Source organism: Haliotis rubra, unplaced genomic scaffold (assembly GCF_003918875.1).
Source record: "Haliotis rubra isolate DU_JTF1 unplaced genomic scaffold, ASM391887v1 Scf279, whole genome shotgun sequence".
NCBI classification, from domain to species: domain Eukaryota; kingdom Metazoa; phylum Mollusca; class Gastropoda; order Lepetellida; family Haliotidae; genus Haliotis; species Haliotis rubra.
Window position 1 is genome coordinate 228,243 of NW_025766880.1, and position 20,176 is coordinate 248,418.

Genomic DNA, 20,176 nt, shown 5'->3' on the forward strand with positions numbered 1-20,176 from the left:
AAAGTCACGTGGCTTATAGCTTCGCTCCTTACAGCGGAAGGGCAGTTTTGTTCCTGCTCGGAATATCAGAGTAGCTAGAGAAGCCGGTAGGGCAGAGCAAGCCAAGACCTTCACCAAGCACCTTAGGCCATTCCCACCTTAGTAACAAACAGCGCGACGGTGATTGTTTCAGTAATAACGTATTCGCTTTTTGTCTTAACATCCAATTACACTTTTAGGTACGGGTTTCCTAGAGTTAACGTTTTGACAGTATGTTTCAAAGTCACGTGGCTTATAGACAGGGCAGTTTTGTTCCTATGCTTCAGTCTTGTGTCCGGTGATTGACAAAGATGTCTACGGGTTTCCTAGAGTTTTTAAGTATGCTTCAGAGCACATTATATACCTAGGTTCATTTAACATATCGGATGACAGAAAATAACTTCTTTCTGATTCATTTCGGATTTGAATTCCAGATGCTTCTCCTCGTGTATCAAACTGACACACCGTGATATATATCCAATACGGCTCAAAGCCACGTTAACCCTGTTGACACATACTCACTGGTATACTTATATCTAACCTGAACGTACTTGTCACCTATAAGTTGTATGTTTTCCTGGGGCGGTAGGGTAGCTAAGTGGTTAAAGCGTTCGCTCGTCACGCCGAAGACACGGATTCGATTTCTCACCTCTATACAAGGTGTGAAACCCTTTCCGGTGTCCCCCGCCTTGATATTGCTGCAATATTGCTAAAAGCGTCGTAAAAATACACTCACTCACCCATGTTTTCCATTCTCTTCCCACAGAGGTTAATTGGAAAGTAATTGGAAAGTAACCTCTGTGGGAAGAGAATGATGTTTTCCTGTTCTACAAATGTTCAAATGCCAATAAAAGATTGCAGTCATCAGTTGGAAACTAATCAATACCATTGTCCACCTATAGTCCACATCGAAATGTTGGGCAGTTGCAGTGGGGTATTTCCCTAACAACACAACAAAGCTGATAGTTGTTACAAAGTCATATGGTTATCAAAGAGGAAGAATAAACGCCAATATTAGACGGAGACATGTTCAAAAACATTTGCTATTGTTAACTATTCTACAATTAACACAATGCCTGAATACCAGGGCTTACTTAAAGCTAGTTGTAGGGATATAGTTTACACACAACGACTGCGTCCTAACGTTATAAGTCTTACTGCAGACTCACGAAACATTGCCAGACGGCAGTGTACAAATTGTGATGTTCAGCGTGTTGCTGCTAAGGTCAAACACATTTAATCAATTAGTATTACTCAGATTGCTGTCTGTATCATGGTGTTGTCCCAGACACGGTAACTATACAACTGTCGGGTGGTTATGACATATTTTCATAGTGAGTCATCCTTCAATGCCGGATGTGGGCTTTCACTGGAATATCTCAACGGATCACTTTATGTCTTCACATTTGAGATGGTATATAGTTCATTCGTTATTTCTTTAGTGTAAACATTAAATAGCGATCATAGTTTTAAATGATTACGTATTACCAGGACGAAATCTTGATAATCGTTGTTTCATAACTACGGTAAATGTAATTAGTTTTATCTTGGATTCAGCAAGGATAAACTAAGCAATACCACTGACCTACCTGTCTTATTGTAGTGATGTCCAAGGCAATAACTATGACCTACACGTCTTGTTGTCGTGATGTCCAAGACAATAACTATGGCCTACACGTCTTGTTGTCGTGATGTCCAAGACAATAACTATGGCCTACACGTCTTGTTGTCGTGATGTCCAAGACAATAACTATGGCCTACACGTCTTGTTGTCGTGATGTCCAAGGCAATAACTATGACCTACACGTCTTGTTGTCGTGATGTCCAAGACAATAACTATGGCCTACACGTCTTGTTGTCGTGATGTCCAAGACAATAACTATGGCCTACACGTCTTGTTGTCGTGATGTCCAAGACAATAACTATGGCCTACACGTCGTGTTGTCGTGATGTCCAAGACAATAACTATGGCCTACAAGTCATGTTGTCGTGATGTCCAAGACAATAACTATGGCCTACAAGTCATGTTGTTGTGATGTCCAAGGCAATAACTATGACCTACCTGTCTTGTTGTCGTGATGTCCAAGGCAATAACTATGGCCTACCCGTCTTGCTGTCGTGATGTCCAAGGCAATAACTATGACCTACCCGTCTTGCTGTCGAGATGTCAAAGGCAATAACTATGACCTACCCGTCTTTTTGTCGTGATGTCAAAGGCAATAACGATGACCTACCCGTCTTGCTGTCGTGATGTCCAAGGCAATAACGGTGAGCATGAAGAGGACTTCAACTGTCTTCATCAGAGTAAACATCTGTATGTGGTGGCGGACGGAGCTTGGAGAGGCGGGGAGGCTGGCTCATCCCAGATGACGGCGTCAGCTCACGTATCTGTAACACATCATCATCATCATCATCATGTGAATGCACAACAGTCGCGTTCCAATTGCACAGGAAACCTCAAGAAGAGAATAATGACTTTGGTATTTTAACTATATATTTCATGGCCAGTGCATATGCACATAGTCAACAAGGCTTCATCGCGGGTCATTAAATATAAATCAGAACCACGAATTATGCTTGCAGGTGAGGTGTGTGTCGTGACATCGAGCAGGTGAGGTGTGTGTCGTGACAGTGTGTGTGTCGTGACATCAAGCAGGTGTGTGTGTCGTCGTCGACATCAAGCAGGTGAGGTGTGTGTCGTGACATCTAGCAGGTGAGGTGTGTGTCGTGACATCGAGCAGGTGAGGTGTGTGCGTCGTGACATCAAGCAGGTGAGGTGTGTGTCGTGAAATCAAGCAGGTGAGGTGTGTGTCGTGACATCAAGCAGGTAAGGTGTGTGTCGTGACATCAAGCAGGTGAGGTGTGTGTCGTGACATCAAGCAGATCTGGTATTTGTCGTGATATCAAGCAGGTGAGGTGTGTATCGTGACATCAAGCAGATCTGGTATTTGTCGTGACATCGAGCAGGTAAGGTGTGTGTCGTGACATCAAGCAGGTAAGGTGTGTGTCGTGACATCAGGCAGGTGAGATGTGTGTCGTGACTTCATGCAGGTGAGGTGATTGGCGTGAATCAAGCAGATCTGGTGTGTGCCGTGAAATGGAACAGGTAATGTGATGGGCGTGACATGTAGCCCATGGGGTATATTGGTTAACACGTGGCAGGTAGGTGCCTGGTGTGACATGTAGCCCATGGGGTATATTGGGTAACATGTGGCAGGTAGGTGCCTGGTGTGACATGTAGCCCATGGGGTATATTGGGTAACACGTGGCAGGTAGGTGCCTGGTGTGACATGTAGCCCATGGGGTATATTGGGTAACACGTGGCAGGTAGGTGCCTGGTGTGACATGTAGCCCATGGGGTATATTGGGTAACACGTGGCAGGTAGGTGCCTGGTGTGACATGTAGCCCATGGGGTATATTGGGTAACACGTGGCAGGAGGTAGGTGCCATGGTGTGACATAGGTGCCTGGTGTGACATGTAGCCCATGGGGTATATTGGGTAACACGTGGCAGATAGGTGCCTGGTGTGACATGTAGCCCATGGGGTATATTGGGTAACACGTGGCAGATAGGTGCCTGGTGTGACATGTAGCCCATGGGGTATATTGGGTAACATGTGGCAGATAGGTGCCTGGTGTGACATGTAGCCCATGGGGTATATTGGGTAACACGTGGCAGGTAGGTGCCTGGTGTGACATGTAGCCCATGGGGTATATGTGGCAGGTAGGTGCCTGGTGTGACATGTAGCCCATGGGGTATATTGGGTAACACGTGGCAGGTAGGTGCCTGGTGTGACATGGAGCAAATGAGGTGAAGTGACATGAAGGAGGTGAGGTGATGGGGACTACATCCAACAGGACAGGTGTACGACAGGTGAGAGTATTTGAGTCATTTTTTGACACAACCAATATTGGGCGACATTTGATTCCAAACTATTACAATGGTTATAACAATGGTCGTGAGGTCATATTGAAAAAGACATGTAAAGGCATGAAAATGATAGAAGCTGCTTTATGTGCATTTTCTTGAAGAATGACTTGAGAATGACTGACTCATTAACTCCATGAACTGGAGCTTGTAGATTGTCTGGAAAACAAAGCTCCTTTCACACCAGGAGACGTCTCAATAAATCATTCATTGCACTTTAATCCTCCAGTCGCTACTCCCCCTCAATAAGACACCTCCTCCGAGTCAAGCGACAGAGATGGGTGAGAGTTGGACACAGAGATACATGTACAACTGTAGCTGCTTGTTTAATACAGAAACAAAGATACATTAGAAAGAAATTGATTTTATCATGTTTATCTTGGGAGTTGTAGTTTCTATCAGCATAAAAAACTATCACTTCTTGAACAGTTGACTCACGATGCACCGCCTTTTGATAAATGATGTGTCTCAATCTTGAACACAAACAACCTAGGTCGGGGTAACATATCACGCGTTACTCAGCGTGTTGGGTCAGGACAAGCCTGTGTGGCAAGAGGGATAACCTCGAATTTACAGTTGTCATCTTTCTCTTTATGTCGAGCAATATTCCATCAGCTCCTTCCGTGTTTATATTTCAGAAGTTTTGAGGTACTACCAAGCATTCTGTTTTCATGAAGATATCTTGGTCAGATGTTCTTCTATCAAACTTAAGAGTTTTATGGAAGACATGTGGGGACTTTTAATTTTGAGAGACCAAAAGAAAGTAATTCCCTTATTTTGACTTTTATCACAGAGAGAGAGAGAGAGAGAGAGCAGAGAGAGAGAGAGCCTGAGAGAGATTTGAGAGAGAGAGAGAGAGAGAGAGAGAGAGAGAGAGAGAGAGAGAGAGAGAGAGAGAGAGAGAGAGAGAGAGAGAGAGAGAGAGAGAGAGAGAGAGAGAGAGAGAGAGAGAGAGAGAGAGGTCATTGGCACCCCTTGGACCACACTCTGAGAAAGGCCTGGCGCATTTAAATCGGCCTTGGTATGACATTATTCAGTCACCTCTGAATTTCATCCCAAAGATGTTCAACTGGGTTTAAATCAGGACTAAGGGCTGGCCACTGCATAATGCTGACACCGTTCTGCTGTAGGAAGTCCCGTGTAGCTCTGGCAGTTATCATGCTTGAAAATGTTGTTCCGGTGACGTGCGAAATGTGGTATGACGTGGGGTCTGGGAGCTTGGTCGATGTAGCGCACCGCTGTGATGCCGCCTCCTCTCCCTGGACCAAGGTTCTGGAACACCACAGGACCCACTCTCTGGTTCAGGCCTATCCCACCCCATACCATGATGCTTGCACCTCCCCATGAGTCTCTTTCCATAACACATTGGTCTGAGTAACGCTGGCCACGTCGTCGCCATATTTTTGTTCTGCCATCTGCAGTTGATACGCAGTTACCGACTCTCATCTGTGAACAGAACAGTTCTCCACTGCCTGTATCGCCAGTTTTGGTGTTGTAGGGCAAACTGTAGACGTTCACGCCGATGACGAGGGGTGAGGACAGGTCCACGGTAAGGTCTACGGCAATGGAGGTTCCTGCTGTTAAGACGTCGGCGTACTGTATCGGTACTGATTGGTCTTCCGTGTGTTCCCACTGTCTGGCGTGCTGTTTCGGTCGGATGCCTGCATGAAGGGATTCTGTACATGCTGTCGCACAACATGGCGGTCTTGTCGTCTTGTGGTCACCCTTGGTCTGCCAGTACGGGGGCGATCATTTGTGGTGTTGGTGGCCCGGAAACGTTGCTGCAGCCTGTAGATGGTCCGAACGTTGACCTCGAAGGGATTGGCAACGGCTTGTGCAGTGTAGCCAGCTTCAAGTTTTCCTAGCGCCTGGTTCCTCTTAGCTGTCGTGAGTCGCGGCATCCTGCTGACGTTGTAATGTGAATGTTTCAACCAGGTCTGGGGGTGCATTTTATAGGGCTGGTCCTTGTGAACAGCACGTGCAGCATGAGTTGCATGAAAATCATGGAGAACACCGTACCATCTCCGAGATCAGGTTGCGTTTTTTAGACCATTTCCTGGGTTCCATTCTGAGTTTGGGAAGGAATGTCTTTGCTCAGGTAAAGCTGGAGATGTTGTCAAAAATATACAATCAAAACATTAATTGAGTTTACAGTAATCCGTTTCTGCGAAGGAAAATTCCAAACTGACGTTTCTTTTGCTGTTTAGTATAGTTTAGTCACCACTCTTTTCTTACCATAGGAGTTATTGCTTTTCTGCCTGAAATCCTTTTGCCAGCTGGGTAACCTGATCGGTGTCATGGTTACAATGACCAATGAGAAGTAAGATTGCGTATGATACAGCGACTTCTGTGATGTAAATGAGCTTGCTTCTCTGATACATAAACATCTGAAACTAATGTTTATTTTCCATGTTTCAGCTCTATCACTCACATTCGCGACCACTTTTTAAGTTAAATGATTAATTTAGATGCAACGATCCAGTCTAAAAACATTCTCCTCCGGGGCACATATCACACAAAATGACAGTTTTCTCGGCCTTGTGGGTTCCAGGAAGACATTTCCAAGTGTTAAGTTCTTGCTTTTATACCACAAACCACTCTGTTTTATCAATATGCTGGACACTGATGGATAGTTGCAGGTTCATCGCTAGGTTGGGCAAGACATACGATGTAACATACGGTAAGCACATATCCAGAAAAGCTTTTCTTATGAAACAAATTTGTTTTCCAGACGTTGTTATCGGCTAGATACCAGTTATATTTGCAATTACCTACATATTTAACCGAACCCTGTGTGCTGACTGCGATTGTGTCAATACTTATCTTGACAGCGCGGATCGAGTATTGAACTGCTGGTAGCGACATGGAGCAGGTGAAGTGCTTGTAGAGATATTGGACAGGTGAGGTGCTTGTGGTGACATCGAGTTGATAAAGTGTTTTTGGTGAAACGGAGCAGGTGAGATGTGTGTGGTGACATGGAGCTGGTTAGTTTCTTGTGGTGACAATGGACAGGTGAGATTATGAGGTGACATTGGGCAGGAGATTATGAGGTGACATCGGGCAGGTGAGATAAAGGTGACATGATGATTGACATCAGCAATATCACGGCGGGGACACCAGAAATGGGAGGTGACATCGAGAAGAAGGTGAGATGTATGGGTGACATCAAGCATGATGTGACATGGCAAGGATGGTGGCGCAAATGGTGGCGGTGGCATGTGCCACTGTCATTGGATCCAGACCAACATCTTCTCGACTACCAAATAACAGCTCTATTTTCACAGCAGAAGCTAACGCCATATTAACAGCTCTCAAATATATTAATAAACACCATAAATATAAACAATACATAATCTTTTCCGATTTTCTTTCGTGCCTTTAAGCTATTAAAAATCTTTCTTGTAAACATCCACTTTTAATTGAAATTATTGAATTATATAATGATCTTGCTACTGGCCAATGCGACATCGTCTTTTGTTGGTTACCCAGCCATGTTGGTATTTCTGGGAACACAATGGCCGATCTTGCTGCTAAGGCAGCACTCAACAAATCTGTGACACCACTTCTTATCCCATACTCCGATTACAAAGCTAGCATTAGAACAAACATCCGTGATCTGATGCAGAAGAAGTCGGACACCCAAGTAGGTATAAATAAATTACATGAAATAAAACCCTATATCGGTTACACTGACTTGGGTTGTCAGTCTAGGTTTGAAGAGGTCATCATACGACGATGTCGTATTGGCTACACAAGATATACTCATGCATACCTATTGAAAGGTGAGGATCCTCCGTTTTGTACCCCTTGTGATGAGAGAGTCACAGTCAAGCATGTCCTACTGACTGTGTTGAATTCTCCATCATAAGGGATAAATATTTAAATGTGAAAACAGTTAAGGATCTTTTTACCACTGTTAGTTTTCATTGCTTTTGGTTTTTAAAGAAATTGATTTATTTGATGAACTTTGATTAAGAGTTTGTTTAAATAGATGTCTTTTATGATTGATAGTTTAGATTGGTAACTTAGATTGTTAGTGGCAGTACCCTCGAAGGGGGTTGAAGTATTGTAAAATTATTGTCCTCCTGAGAGGGTGCGTAAGTCCCAAAACCTTCAAAGTCAAATATAGACTTATCAGATTTTTAAAACGTAGTATTTTTGTTATTTTAACTGTTGGCTAAATGTTCCTACAATCGCCAGCGGCTGAAGGGATGGTGTAAATCCAACTGGGGTCCATGCAGGTAGCAAAAGCACTGTAAGTCCCCATGGTCCCTAGTATGGTGATCTACCTTCAGTTGTTGGCGATCACTAGCCCATTTTTACATTGTATTGTCTAAAATAGTTTCCTACTTTTAAAAATAATACTAGCTAGTTTTAACTCTTTTTGTGATACTCTAGTTATTTAATTTTGTATGTACAACATTTCTCGTCACTACATGGCTGAAATATTACCGGGGTGACGTTAAATTTTAACTCACTCACTTACTCAAGCAGGTGAGGTTCTTGTGACAATCGAGCAGGTGATATGTAAGAGGTGATATCGAGCTGGTGATGTGTTTGTGGTGACATCTAGCATGTGAGGTGTATGGCATGACTTCAAAGACAGATCTGTATGTGCCTGGGATGACATCGAGACCCGGAATGGCATCAAGGAAGGTATGGCGTGACGTTCAGCATACAGATCATAACGTGCTTGTATATCTAACACTTTCAAATGTTCGACTAGTTTGCACATCTGAAGAACTTCAAACGTTTCAAAAACATGTTTGCACTGTCTTGAAATCTAAGCACTGAACCCACAAAAAAGAAACGTATTTTCTTGTCATGTGGATCCGTTCGTTAGCTGTCTTTGAAAAGAGTACCTCAATTTGAAACCTAAATTTAAATTTAATCCCAATATTGTGTCCTTGACCCAAATAAACCCCGTTAAAATAGGCGCGCACGTCAGTTTTAACTAAATCAATTTTAAATTGCAACATCCCCACTAGACTGACCACGTAAATGACGCCAATTGTTAATCAAATAACAGTTTGTCAAAGCATCGCAGGAAAACAGCGTGTCCCTCAAATCAGTGTAGCACAACGCAATCTATTCTGAACGTGTTCTAATGGTAATTTCTCTGGCGCTGACCCCACGCGAGAGTAAACGATGCCTTTTAGGTTCAACTGGTCTCTAATAAAAGCATGTATTGCGTTGATGTGTTGATGTACAGTCCTGTGTAAACCCTTCCACAGTTTTATTTAAAATATTTGGTTAATTCTAAATTCATGCGTTGATCCAGGATTTGACATGGCCCCGGGTGGAGCTAACAGTTAACCTGTAAGGTGTCTGAAAAAAGGGGTGGAGTGTCCCCAACTCTCCCCCTCTCCACTCTCTGTATCGATTAGTAGGGGTAGCGTCAAAAGACTCGTAGTTTTTCCCGATAGGAAATAGCAGATATGTCTTTTGTATCCCGGAAATCTATGTCGACACAGATGGTATGTTGATTCTTGAAACGAATAACAGGAATAATATTGTGTATGGGCTATTTCGATTTGCTTTATCAAATGTGCAAGAAAGATTTTAACGGATCACTAACATATCGTAATGACAGGGTTATGTGAAACAATAGATCTGATACCTTGCTTCTGTTAAGATTCAGTAGAGGGCAAGTGCTATATTTAGACTAGGATTCAAAAGTATTGTAGAAGCTTCCAGAGAAGCACCGAGTAATCCAGCTTAGTAAAGACATTCCTTTTTCATATCTTTAAGAGGACAAGAGCATGTATAAACGTCATTGTTCACCTTGGATATACAGCAGAGGGGTTATTCCCACTTGTCCGGTAGGCTGAGGGGATTAAGAGTTATTGGTGAATGGTTGAATATTGGGTAACCAAATATTCTCTGACCGGCTTGTGTGACCAAATATCACAGACCGACAGGGGAGCAAAATAAGAAGTTCACCTTTTGTTCTCAGGGATTGTCGCGCTCCACTGATCTAGAACCTTTAAACAATAGGTGCCGGACAAGTGGGAAGACCCCACAGCAGAGACCTATTTTGGAAGCTTCGCCATGTTTACTGCTATGTGTATATTATCACCGACTTTAATGCTGTTAGCTAGCGCTGTTAATATATCTCATCCTGCCATGGTAATTGTGCTAGTATTGAAGTTTGTACAGCCACTCCACTATGCTATATAATTATTTTGCTATTTCTTTGCATTTTCAAATTTAGTTAATTTTCAAAATACAATTGATAATTGTATAACATTTCTTCGTTGTTTGTTGTTTTCACATTGAATTCCGGTGCGTACAGATTTCTATGTTTAATGTATTGTTTCAATCTGGAAATCGATACGTAACAATCAGTGTAACTCGTACATAAAAGAAAACTCGAAATCATCGATTCTTCTCGGAATGAATGTTTTTCAAATAAGTATATGTACAATTTCAAGAAACGTTTTGAAATGCATTTGTATGTTGCTGGACACCGAATGAAGAACTCTAAAGGCATGAAATCATAAAATGAAAAGTGCACAGGCAGTTTAAGCTCTCTTTCCACAATCCGTTTCATTATGCGCGGAAAAAATACCTTAGCGTTTCAGCTGCAAATTAGCATTTATTCCTCGTGCCACAACGGAACAATTATGCAGATTTCTTAATTTTTAGATCATTACGTAATCAATGAGCACGACCGCGTTTCACAAACCAATCGCTGTGCTATGCAGGACGATCCTATAGTTTAACGCACACATCGTAACTACGACCGCTTTATGGTCACCCCTCCGATTGATCCAGACCCGTGAAGATCCGGGTTAGAACTGGGCCCACTTGTACAAAGCGATCTTAGCGCTACGACTATCTTAGCCTCTGTTGGAGAATGGTAGTTCAATCATTGTAGCGCTAAGATCGCTTTGTGCAAGTCAGTCCTGATCAGTAATCCATGCTTGTCGTAAGAGGCGACTAACGGGATCGGGAGGTCCGGCTCGCTGACTTGCTTGACACATGTCATCGTATTCCAGTTGCCTAGATCTATGCTCATGATGTTGATCACTGGACTGTCTGGTCCAGACTCGATTATTTACAGACCGCCGCGCCATAAAGCTGGAATATTGCTCAGTGCCGCGCAAAGCTAAACTCTTTCACTCCGATTGATCCAGTAAAAAATGTGTACACGTGCGAAACGCGCGTAGACGAACCTGCCACGTGAGAGGGCCACCCTGGCAACACCACACGTAAGCGACATCGGTCAGTGTAAGACTATTCACGAAGCTTTGTAGTTTTGGCCAGTATTTACATAGCTTGATCACGCGACATCATCACTGTTGAAGTCTGTAGGAACTCGGTAGGTGTCCGCCAGAGCTCACTCGCAGTGCCAGGATATAGGGTCGCTGTTGGGGATTCCATCTCGCTGGAAGAGTGTCTATCACACGTGTCTTCTGTGACTGGCACACGCTTCTTAGACAAAATGTTCGCAATCCGTGTTTTATTGTGTTAGGTTAACAATCCGAGTTTTATTGTGTTAGGTTAACAATCCGTGTTTTATTGTGTTAGGTTAACAATCCGAGTTTTATTGTGTTAGGTTAACAATCCGTGTTTTATTGTGTTAGGTTAACAATCCGTGTTTTATTGTGTTAGGTTAACAATCCTAGTTTTATTGTGTTAGGTTAACAATCCGTGTTTTATTGTGTTACGTTAACAATTCTAGTTTTATTGTGTTAGGTTAACAATCCGTGTTTTATTGTGTTAAGTTAACAATCCGTGTTTTATTGTGTTATGCATGTACATGTAGTAGTATAGTGAATAATTATACGCATTTTGAATAAAGAGCAAAATAAACATCAGTTATATCCTGTTAAACTGTATACTGAAACGGCGACATATTGTCTGAGAAAAACTACTGATTACCGCGTTAAACTTTTCAAGTCTGAAATAATTTCAGAAAGAAGTTCAGTAACAATGGGAATGCAATGTACCACCTGGACGATGTTGTGGCAACACAGAGACCAGGGGCGGTTACAGCTTTTTGAGAAAACGTGTGTGTGTGTGTGTGTGTGTGTGTGTGTGTGTGTGTGTGTGTGTGTGAGTGTGTGTGTGTGTGTGTGTGTGTGTGTGTGTGTGTGTGTGTGAGAGAGAGTGTCTGTGTGTGTGTGTGTGTCTCTGGACAATGTTAAAGAACACAGAGACATATCGGTGTACCACTACCTTTGTGGTAGCGTGGATGTAATGTAACACCTGAACACGTCGGCACAGCAGTCAGCTAGAGGACTCTAAGTGTATGTCAATAGGCGTTAATACTGCACGATCTACAGACGTGGCACCACCCAGTTAGCCGCAGGTTCGCACATGACCGGTCTACAGAAAGACCACCAGGCGCCTTAAATATCTTACAGTGTTATTGCAGTAGTATCGTATGTGTCGCACCGCTCTACGGGTAGTGTCACTACAAGGTGGCATATGGACTGTGTTATTGCTACGGCACTAGAAAATAACTATAATCCAATCTGGCCAAGTACTCAATGTTTTTATGGCCTATCAAGTCAGGATCTCACCCCGTATAGTCAGCGCTCGTATGATAAAGTCAATATTTGGTTCGTTATGCAGGCCGAGCACTGCCATGTAATTGTGTTTGATGCCGGTTATTATTTTTCTCATAACGTCTATGTTTACGAATGAATTGTTTGAAGAGAAATATTTTCTCCGTTCTGACAGTTCGGTCAATATCGCCAATCAGTTGTACACATATAACCAAATATTACCATTTAGATGACATTGTCGTTGACTTTTATGGTATAACTGCATACATAACTAATTTGATTTATATTCCCGACTGTAACCGTTTGACGTGATATGATAATCCATGTGTTTTATGTAAATTGATATCTTTGATGAGAGAATTTCATGCTCACGTGTATGTGGTAACTGCTTTTTTAAGTTACGAAAGTACAAGGTACTCTCAAGCGATTGTTGGCCCATAAAAACTGATCTAACAAAGAAAGCATAAAACGTTTCAGAAAACGTAATATTAGAATTATCACTTAAAGCAATATTTGCATTGAATTTTACCAACACATTCGTGTTTGGGCTTTGTGACACGAAATGTGGATACAAGACGGAAACGCGTACAAAAGCCTCATTTTAGAGGTTATCAGGATGTGGTTCTGGTGAACACTTGACTTGCCTTTTCGTGTGTTTATGACAGGTGATACCAGTGAGGTAACACCACGACTTAGCAGAGATTTGTTATGATTAATTGTTTTGCCTCTTTTATTGTAATATGTTAATACAACGTTTTAGTTTGACGTGCAAAGACGCTGTTTGTTCACACCTTGCTGTGGTATATTTTTTCTCCAGAAGTATCTGCCTTTCCCGTCTACTTAGCCTGCACGTAATCTATATACATCTACACATGTTCAGACACATGTCTAAACTCCGAATACACGTACCCATGTTCCGAAACATACCTGAAATACTAATACATCTAACGGCGCTGAAACATTAAAACAATGATAAAACACACACCTGCGTATGTTCTGAAACATACCTGAAATACTAATACATCTAACGGCGCTGAAACATTAAAACAATGATAAAACACACACCTGCGTATGTTCTGAAACATACCTGAAATACTAATACATCTAACGGCGCTGAAACATTAAAACAATGATAAAACACACACCTGCGTATGTTCTGAAACATACCTGAAATACTAATACACCTAACGCATGCTGAAACATTTAAAACAATGATAAACACCACACCTGAAATATAAACTATAGATAAACCGACGCATGTGCTGAAATATTTCTAAATACCTGAAATACTAATACATCTAACGGCGCTGAAACATTAAAACAATGATAAAACACACACCTGCGTATGTTCTGAAACATGTCTGAAATCTAAATACACTGACGCATATTCTGAAACATTTCTCACCTACATATGTTTTGAAACGTCAGAATACACCGATACATTTGCTGAAATATTTCTAAACTCTAGAAACACCGACACATTTGCTGAAATATTCTAAACTATACATAAACCGACGCATGTGCTGAAATATTTCTAAACTCTACATACACCGACACATTTGCTGAAATATTTCTAAACTATAGATAAACCGACGCATGTGCTGAAATATTTCTAAACTCTAGAAACACCGACACATTTGCTGAAATATTTCTAAACTATAGATAAACCGACGCATGTGCTGAAATATTTCTAAACTCTACATACACCGACACATTTGCTGAAATATTTCTAAACTATAGATAAACCGACGCATGTGCTGAAATATTTCTAAACTCTACATACACCGACACATTTGCTGAAATATTTCTAAACTATAGATAAACCGACGCATGTGCTGAAATATTTCTAAACTCTACATACACCGACACATTTGCTGAAATATTTCTAAACTATAGATAAACCGACGCATGTGCTGAAATATTTCTAAACGATAGTGCAGCTAGACATAACTCCAGTCAATGTTAATGAAGTGACATTACATTCACGGCAATATTCATGCTCGGTTAACATTATGGCCGTCTTGATAACCGCATGCTGAACAGGCAATGTATAAGAACATATCATGCTTTTTAATAAAGTTCAAACAACGATTTTAAAACATTAACACCCAACTGCGATCAGGTACAATATTGTGCAATGTTGAGATGACACACATGAGATTTCCGCGAGAAGATGAAACGAGGAGAGGACCGAATGTGATATAACGTAAGATTTGGATTTTTTAAACACATAAATCTATATCCATACGGTCATTACAACTGACCAGGGACCTCAGTTTTATGCGCGCATTATTTATTCGATTCTCAGTTTATCTGAGTATGTCCACCGAGGATTGGGAGCAATTGTTATTCGGTGCGGAACTAGGGGGAGCAATTGCTATTCGGTGCGGAACTGGGATTGGTGTGTTAGCCACTATCTGAGTTGTGGAACAGAGACCATATAATATATAGATTTGAAAATAGATGAACTGTTAGTGATTATATCAGATACAGCATTTGACTCTGTATTTCAACCCATGTCGTCGACTGACCTTACATGTTATAACAATACGTCCATGATCGGCTGTCCATGAAGAGGATTGCAATCTTGATCGTAAAACCAAGTTAACTGGGTAGTTGTGGGTGAATGCCAGTGTGAAATAACACCTCCAGTGTTTGACTTAGATGATATAATGATTTAAGAGATTACCAATACAATTTCAAATACAAAAACTCATTCAATTTAAAAAGACTTCTCTAGAGGACTACTGTAAACCTGTTTCCTAGAGTTATTGGAGCTAGTTCACACTCGTTTTGTACAAATACTTTTTATGTCAGTTTTTTTCTGTTCCATAAATGAAAGATTTAGTGCTTGATAAAAAAATAAAAAATAATATATATTTTAATTTCTCGAATATTGGTTGTCTTGTCAAACCCTCCTTTTGAATAGTGCCTTCAGCTTGGTGTGTAGCGTGTAGTGGTGTGAGAGATATTTAAGTCAATATTTGATATGAAGCGAAAGCTATGGGCATTCCGACCTTAGTAACGCCATATCTTGTTATCAAACATGATATTAAGGATATTGGGACTTTTGGCTATTAACGAGGTTTTATCAATATGTGTGTTTATAAATGGCGCCGATGCACTAATATTTGTCAACGTTATCACTGGAAACGAGTCAAGTTGTACTAATTGTCGTAATTCATGTTCGTGAATACTGATGTTTTCATGCAGTCCGGTTGACTGACAGGTGAACCAACAAGGAAGGTTACTCTGACCAAACCAAATGACACCGCTCAGCCAGCACTGACAGAAATTCATATTGTAATTAGTATCGTTCACGTGACTATCACATGACACAATACAACATGGAGGCGGTCGTGTATGTTGCGGAAACTAGACGTGGATGGATATAGTGTAAAATGTTTGCAGTGAAGTCATTCAATAGCACTACTTCATTGTTGACCGAAGTTATATGTGGGTAATTGGACAATTACGAATACGAAAGAAAAATAGCTCCAGTAATTCAAATTACAGTAACAAACAAAACATAATATTCCTCTAAAAGCAGACTTCATTGTACGGTACCGACCATTTCATGTGTTTGTTACCCGTGAAGATCCGGGTTAGAATTGATCTTCAGTAACCCATGCTTGTCGTAAAATGCGACTAACGGGATCAGGTGGTCAGGCTCGCTGACTTGGTTGACACATGTCATCGTATTCCAATTGCGTAGATCGATGATGCTGATTGTCTGGTCCAGACTCGAATATTTACAGACCGCCGTCATGTTGTTTTGAATATTGCTGTGCGCGGCATTTAACAACAAACAAACCAAAGCATGTGGTTGTGAATCAAGATCAAATATTGATGATACCGGGTGTTCACGAACATGTTAGCGTATCCTGCAATATCACCCATCACAAACACACGACAGTTCAAGTCAAATGTTTCACCTGAACACCGGACACATATTATAAGTCAAAATAAGGAATTTCCAAAAGTCAAAGTCAAAAAGACGATCGGACTAAACATACAGCAATACTCAATCCTTTAAATCCTCTATGTTGCATCGTGCAAGCAGGCAGTACACAAAGCGGTATTGTTCCATGTGTCTTTATTCAACTCCAACAGCGCTCAATGAAAAGCAAGACCAAGCCACAGTTACGTTATACACAGTCCTGCTGTCTAGGATGGCCCGACTTATTAGATTACGCCACAGTAAATGTGATCACAGCAGCTAGATAACAGACATTAATAAGAGCTAGAGACGATAACGTCAAATTATTTTCCTGGAGAAATGACATTTGATCCTGATGAAGTGATGTTGTACAACCCAGATGGGTACGTATACATAACTGCTTGACATTATCGATTGTTTTAGGTATTTGTAGACCAATGAACGGAACCATATCTCGACACGTTATGTGTCACGACATGACGTAGTGTTTCCCAGTGCCATACAAGCCAAAGGCGAATGCCAACAACATTGTACAGGATGCCATTCATAACATGATCGGCAGTGTGGAGTAACACCATATCATCATATTCCTGAGATAATTAATGGTGGAAACTGACGATTTAGAAATTAATTTCAATCCTCTAGAATATTTGCCTGAGTTAATAGAAACGCCTTTGCACCGCTAATAACCCAAATTTGCAAACTTCCATATAACATTAACGTTTAACCCAAACGAGAACAACCATCATCAGACTGGTTTCGGTGAATCATAAGAACTGTAGAGAGTGGTAAGTGAGGTTTACCACCGCTTTCATATCACCGCTTTCATTTTCACCGCAGTACACCGTGTTTATGGACAGAGCAAGATGTTGTCTCCTGTTCCCTGATGGCAGAATCTGGCGGTATGCCATGGCAATTCTCGACCACGATCGGTGTGAGTGTCATTTGTGGAGCTTATAACATCACAGAAACATTATTTTTCTAATTGTGAATGGGCTTTTGACGATCCAGCGATATTGTGACGAAATATTGCGTCCTGTTATTTTTCCATTCGCTAGATTTACGGGCAGAAATTTTGAATTGCAAGATGGCAATCGAACCGTCACCCATTATCTCAAACCAATAGGCATACATACTGACACCGGACCGCCTGGCAAAATTCCCTGACATTTCAAGATCGGGACAGCTCTTTAACAGGCAATTCCACGAGTAGCCATAAGCAAGTTAATCAGCACTATGCCATTAAGGTGAACATATCACATATTGATCTGACGACCGAAATTAATTTTACAGACATTTATCGACGTCACACCTTTCTCCGCTATCATATCAAAAGTTTCCATATGTTGTTAGACGGAGACCTGAGTATATTACACCTTCCATGATAAGCTATCAGTGAACGAACGCACACCAGAACAGTCGTCCACGCAAATGGTCGTGTTCTCTTCCCCATTTAACTGCCACGTTACAGAGCGTGAAGCTCCCAGTTTTTAATGCTCGTTTTCAGGTCTATAACGTTTTTCATTTTTGTTTCAACGTGTTTATAAAATCCTCACAACATAAGGTGTGTTCACCATAAACATTTCAACATAAGAGATGTTATTTGTTGAGACAGTGTATCCCTAGAGAATGCAAAGGTTACAGATTGCTCAACGGTTATATTCAACACCTATATTTTCTTTCACAGCATTTCACAATGTATGGTATCTCGTGGAAACGATGCAGATGTTATTAGTCGAGCCATAAGTGAGTGAGTGAGTTTAGTTTTACGCCGCACTCAGCAATATTCCAGCTATATGGCGGCGGTCTGTAAATATTCGAGTCTGGACCAGACAATCCAGTGATCAACAGCATGAGCATCGATCTGCGCAATTGGGAACCGATGACATATGTCAACCAAGTCAGCGAGCCTGACCACCCGATCCCGTTAGTCGCCTCTTACGACAAGCATAGTCGCCTTTTGTGGCAAGCATGGGTTGGTTGCTGAAGACCTATTCTACCCCGGATCTTCACGGGTCCGAGCCATAAGAGACATGTGGATACTGCGTCGGTGTAACTGGGAACAATTAACGTCATGATGGTCATGATTATTACACTTGACCATACACCCGGGTTAGGACTGGTCTTCAGCAACCCGCCCTTGTCCTAAGAGGCGACTAACCGGATAGGGTAGCCAGGCTCGCTGACTTGGTTCATTCACGTCATCGAATCTCAATTGCGTAGATCTTTGTTCATGATGTCAATCACTGGATTGTCTGGTCCTGACTCGATTATTTACTGATCGCCGCGAATAAGCTGGAATGTTGTTGAGAACAACAAACACGCGATCATGTAGAGTCTAGTTTTAATTACCTGCTTTAAACGTGCTGGAAATGCCTGTTCACCCACCCTTGTACTCCTTAACGAAAGTGAAGACCGCTAGTACTCAGTATATTGAAGACCCTGAGCCTAGAGCAAGACCCTGAGCACAGTTCAGTGTCTACATTATTGATGTTGCAATCTTTCGTTCAAGGCCACATAGACTAATAAGTCATTAGAGATTCAACGTCTCTGCAGTGCAACCTGACTGGCCATTCCTGTGGCATATTTTCACGCAGTTCAAAGCAAAGTTTTTTCATTAAAGGCAAATTAGTCGTTTAAAAGTAGCACTCAACAGAGACCAGTTCTCTTCCGTGACATCACCACGAGACCCCGGAAAACCGTGAGAACGTCCACCTGACAGACGAAGCAACAAGACAATTAAAAGAAACCTTAATTCTCTGTAAATAGGCATACGCTCTCTTTCAAATTTCCCTTAAGATCCTCAAAATAATCCAACTCCGGCGGCCCCCCAATTAGTGATTCCAGCCTGGTAGCGACTTGACCAACACAAAGACACTATCACTTCCTTCCAAATGGCTGAAGTAAGGTGGTGAGAGGCTAATTGCCTGCTTGTCGGTGTGAGTCACTGGCCTGCGCTCGCTGGTGGTATGGCGAGTAGTTGTACTAATCCCTAACACGTGAATCGCTAGGATTACGTGCATGTGCTGACGAATCAATACCCAGGATATCTCCCAGTCTGTAATCCCAGGTCCTTCAGTTTCAGCAGGTAATGCTGACGAGCTTAATCATGTAAATATTTCATCGGTTCCGGAAACGCTTTCTGATCCAGAGTGGCTGATTGCTTGATTTGGTTTATGAATGTTGGTGCGCCATGTGTGCCTGCTGGCTTGAGATGAAACGAAGCTTTAGTAGGTGTTACTCTCGCAGGGGTTGGTTCCTCATGGAAGCAGGTTGCCAACATGTTTGATTAATGAGAATAATAATACTGATATCACGACTGTGGATTGTTGTAATGATTTAATTCAATAATGATGTGTGTGGGCATTTGTCCCTCTGTGGACATCGTGTGGACATAACGACACCACTTGCAGCTGGAATGCTTTTAGCTGTTAATGTTTAGGGATTACACTCACTTCAAACGAACCTCGAGCTGTACGCTCTTCACTTCAAATACAGGGAACCTTCATATAATGGTCGACCCTCCTCAGCTCTCTAACCACCATATCGTATTCTGGTGGGTGCTGTGGCTGTGGCTGTGGGAGTGGGAGTGGGAGTGGGAGTGGGAGAGGGAGCGGGAGTGGGAGTGGGAGCGGGGTGCGGGTGCGGGTGCGGGTGCGGGTGCGGGTATGGGTACGGAAGCGGGTACGGGTACTGGTTCGGGTGTTGGTCTGGGTGAGGGTAGGTGTGGGTGATGGTCTGGGTGAGAGTGTGGGTGAGGGTGTGGATGAGTGG

General features: G+C 42.1%; 1 protein-coding gene across 1 annotated transcript in view; it reads right to left on the bottom strand.

The window, feature by feature from the left end:
- Positions 1–20,176, bottom strand: part of LOC124281089 — a 51,053-nt gene that overhangs the window by 18,772 nt on the left and 12,105 nt on the right. The window contains exon 2 of the mRNA XM_046717105.1: positions 2,253–2,406. Coding sequence (XP_046573061.1) covers positions 2,253–2,330 — 78 coding nt within the window. The 5' untranslated portion in view covers positions 2,331–2,406. The remainder of the gene's footprint in view (positions 1–2,252; positions 2,407–20,176) is intronic.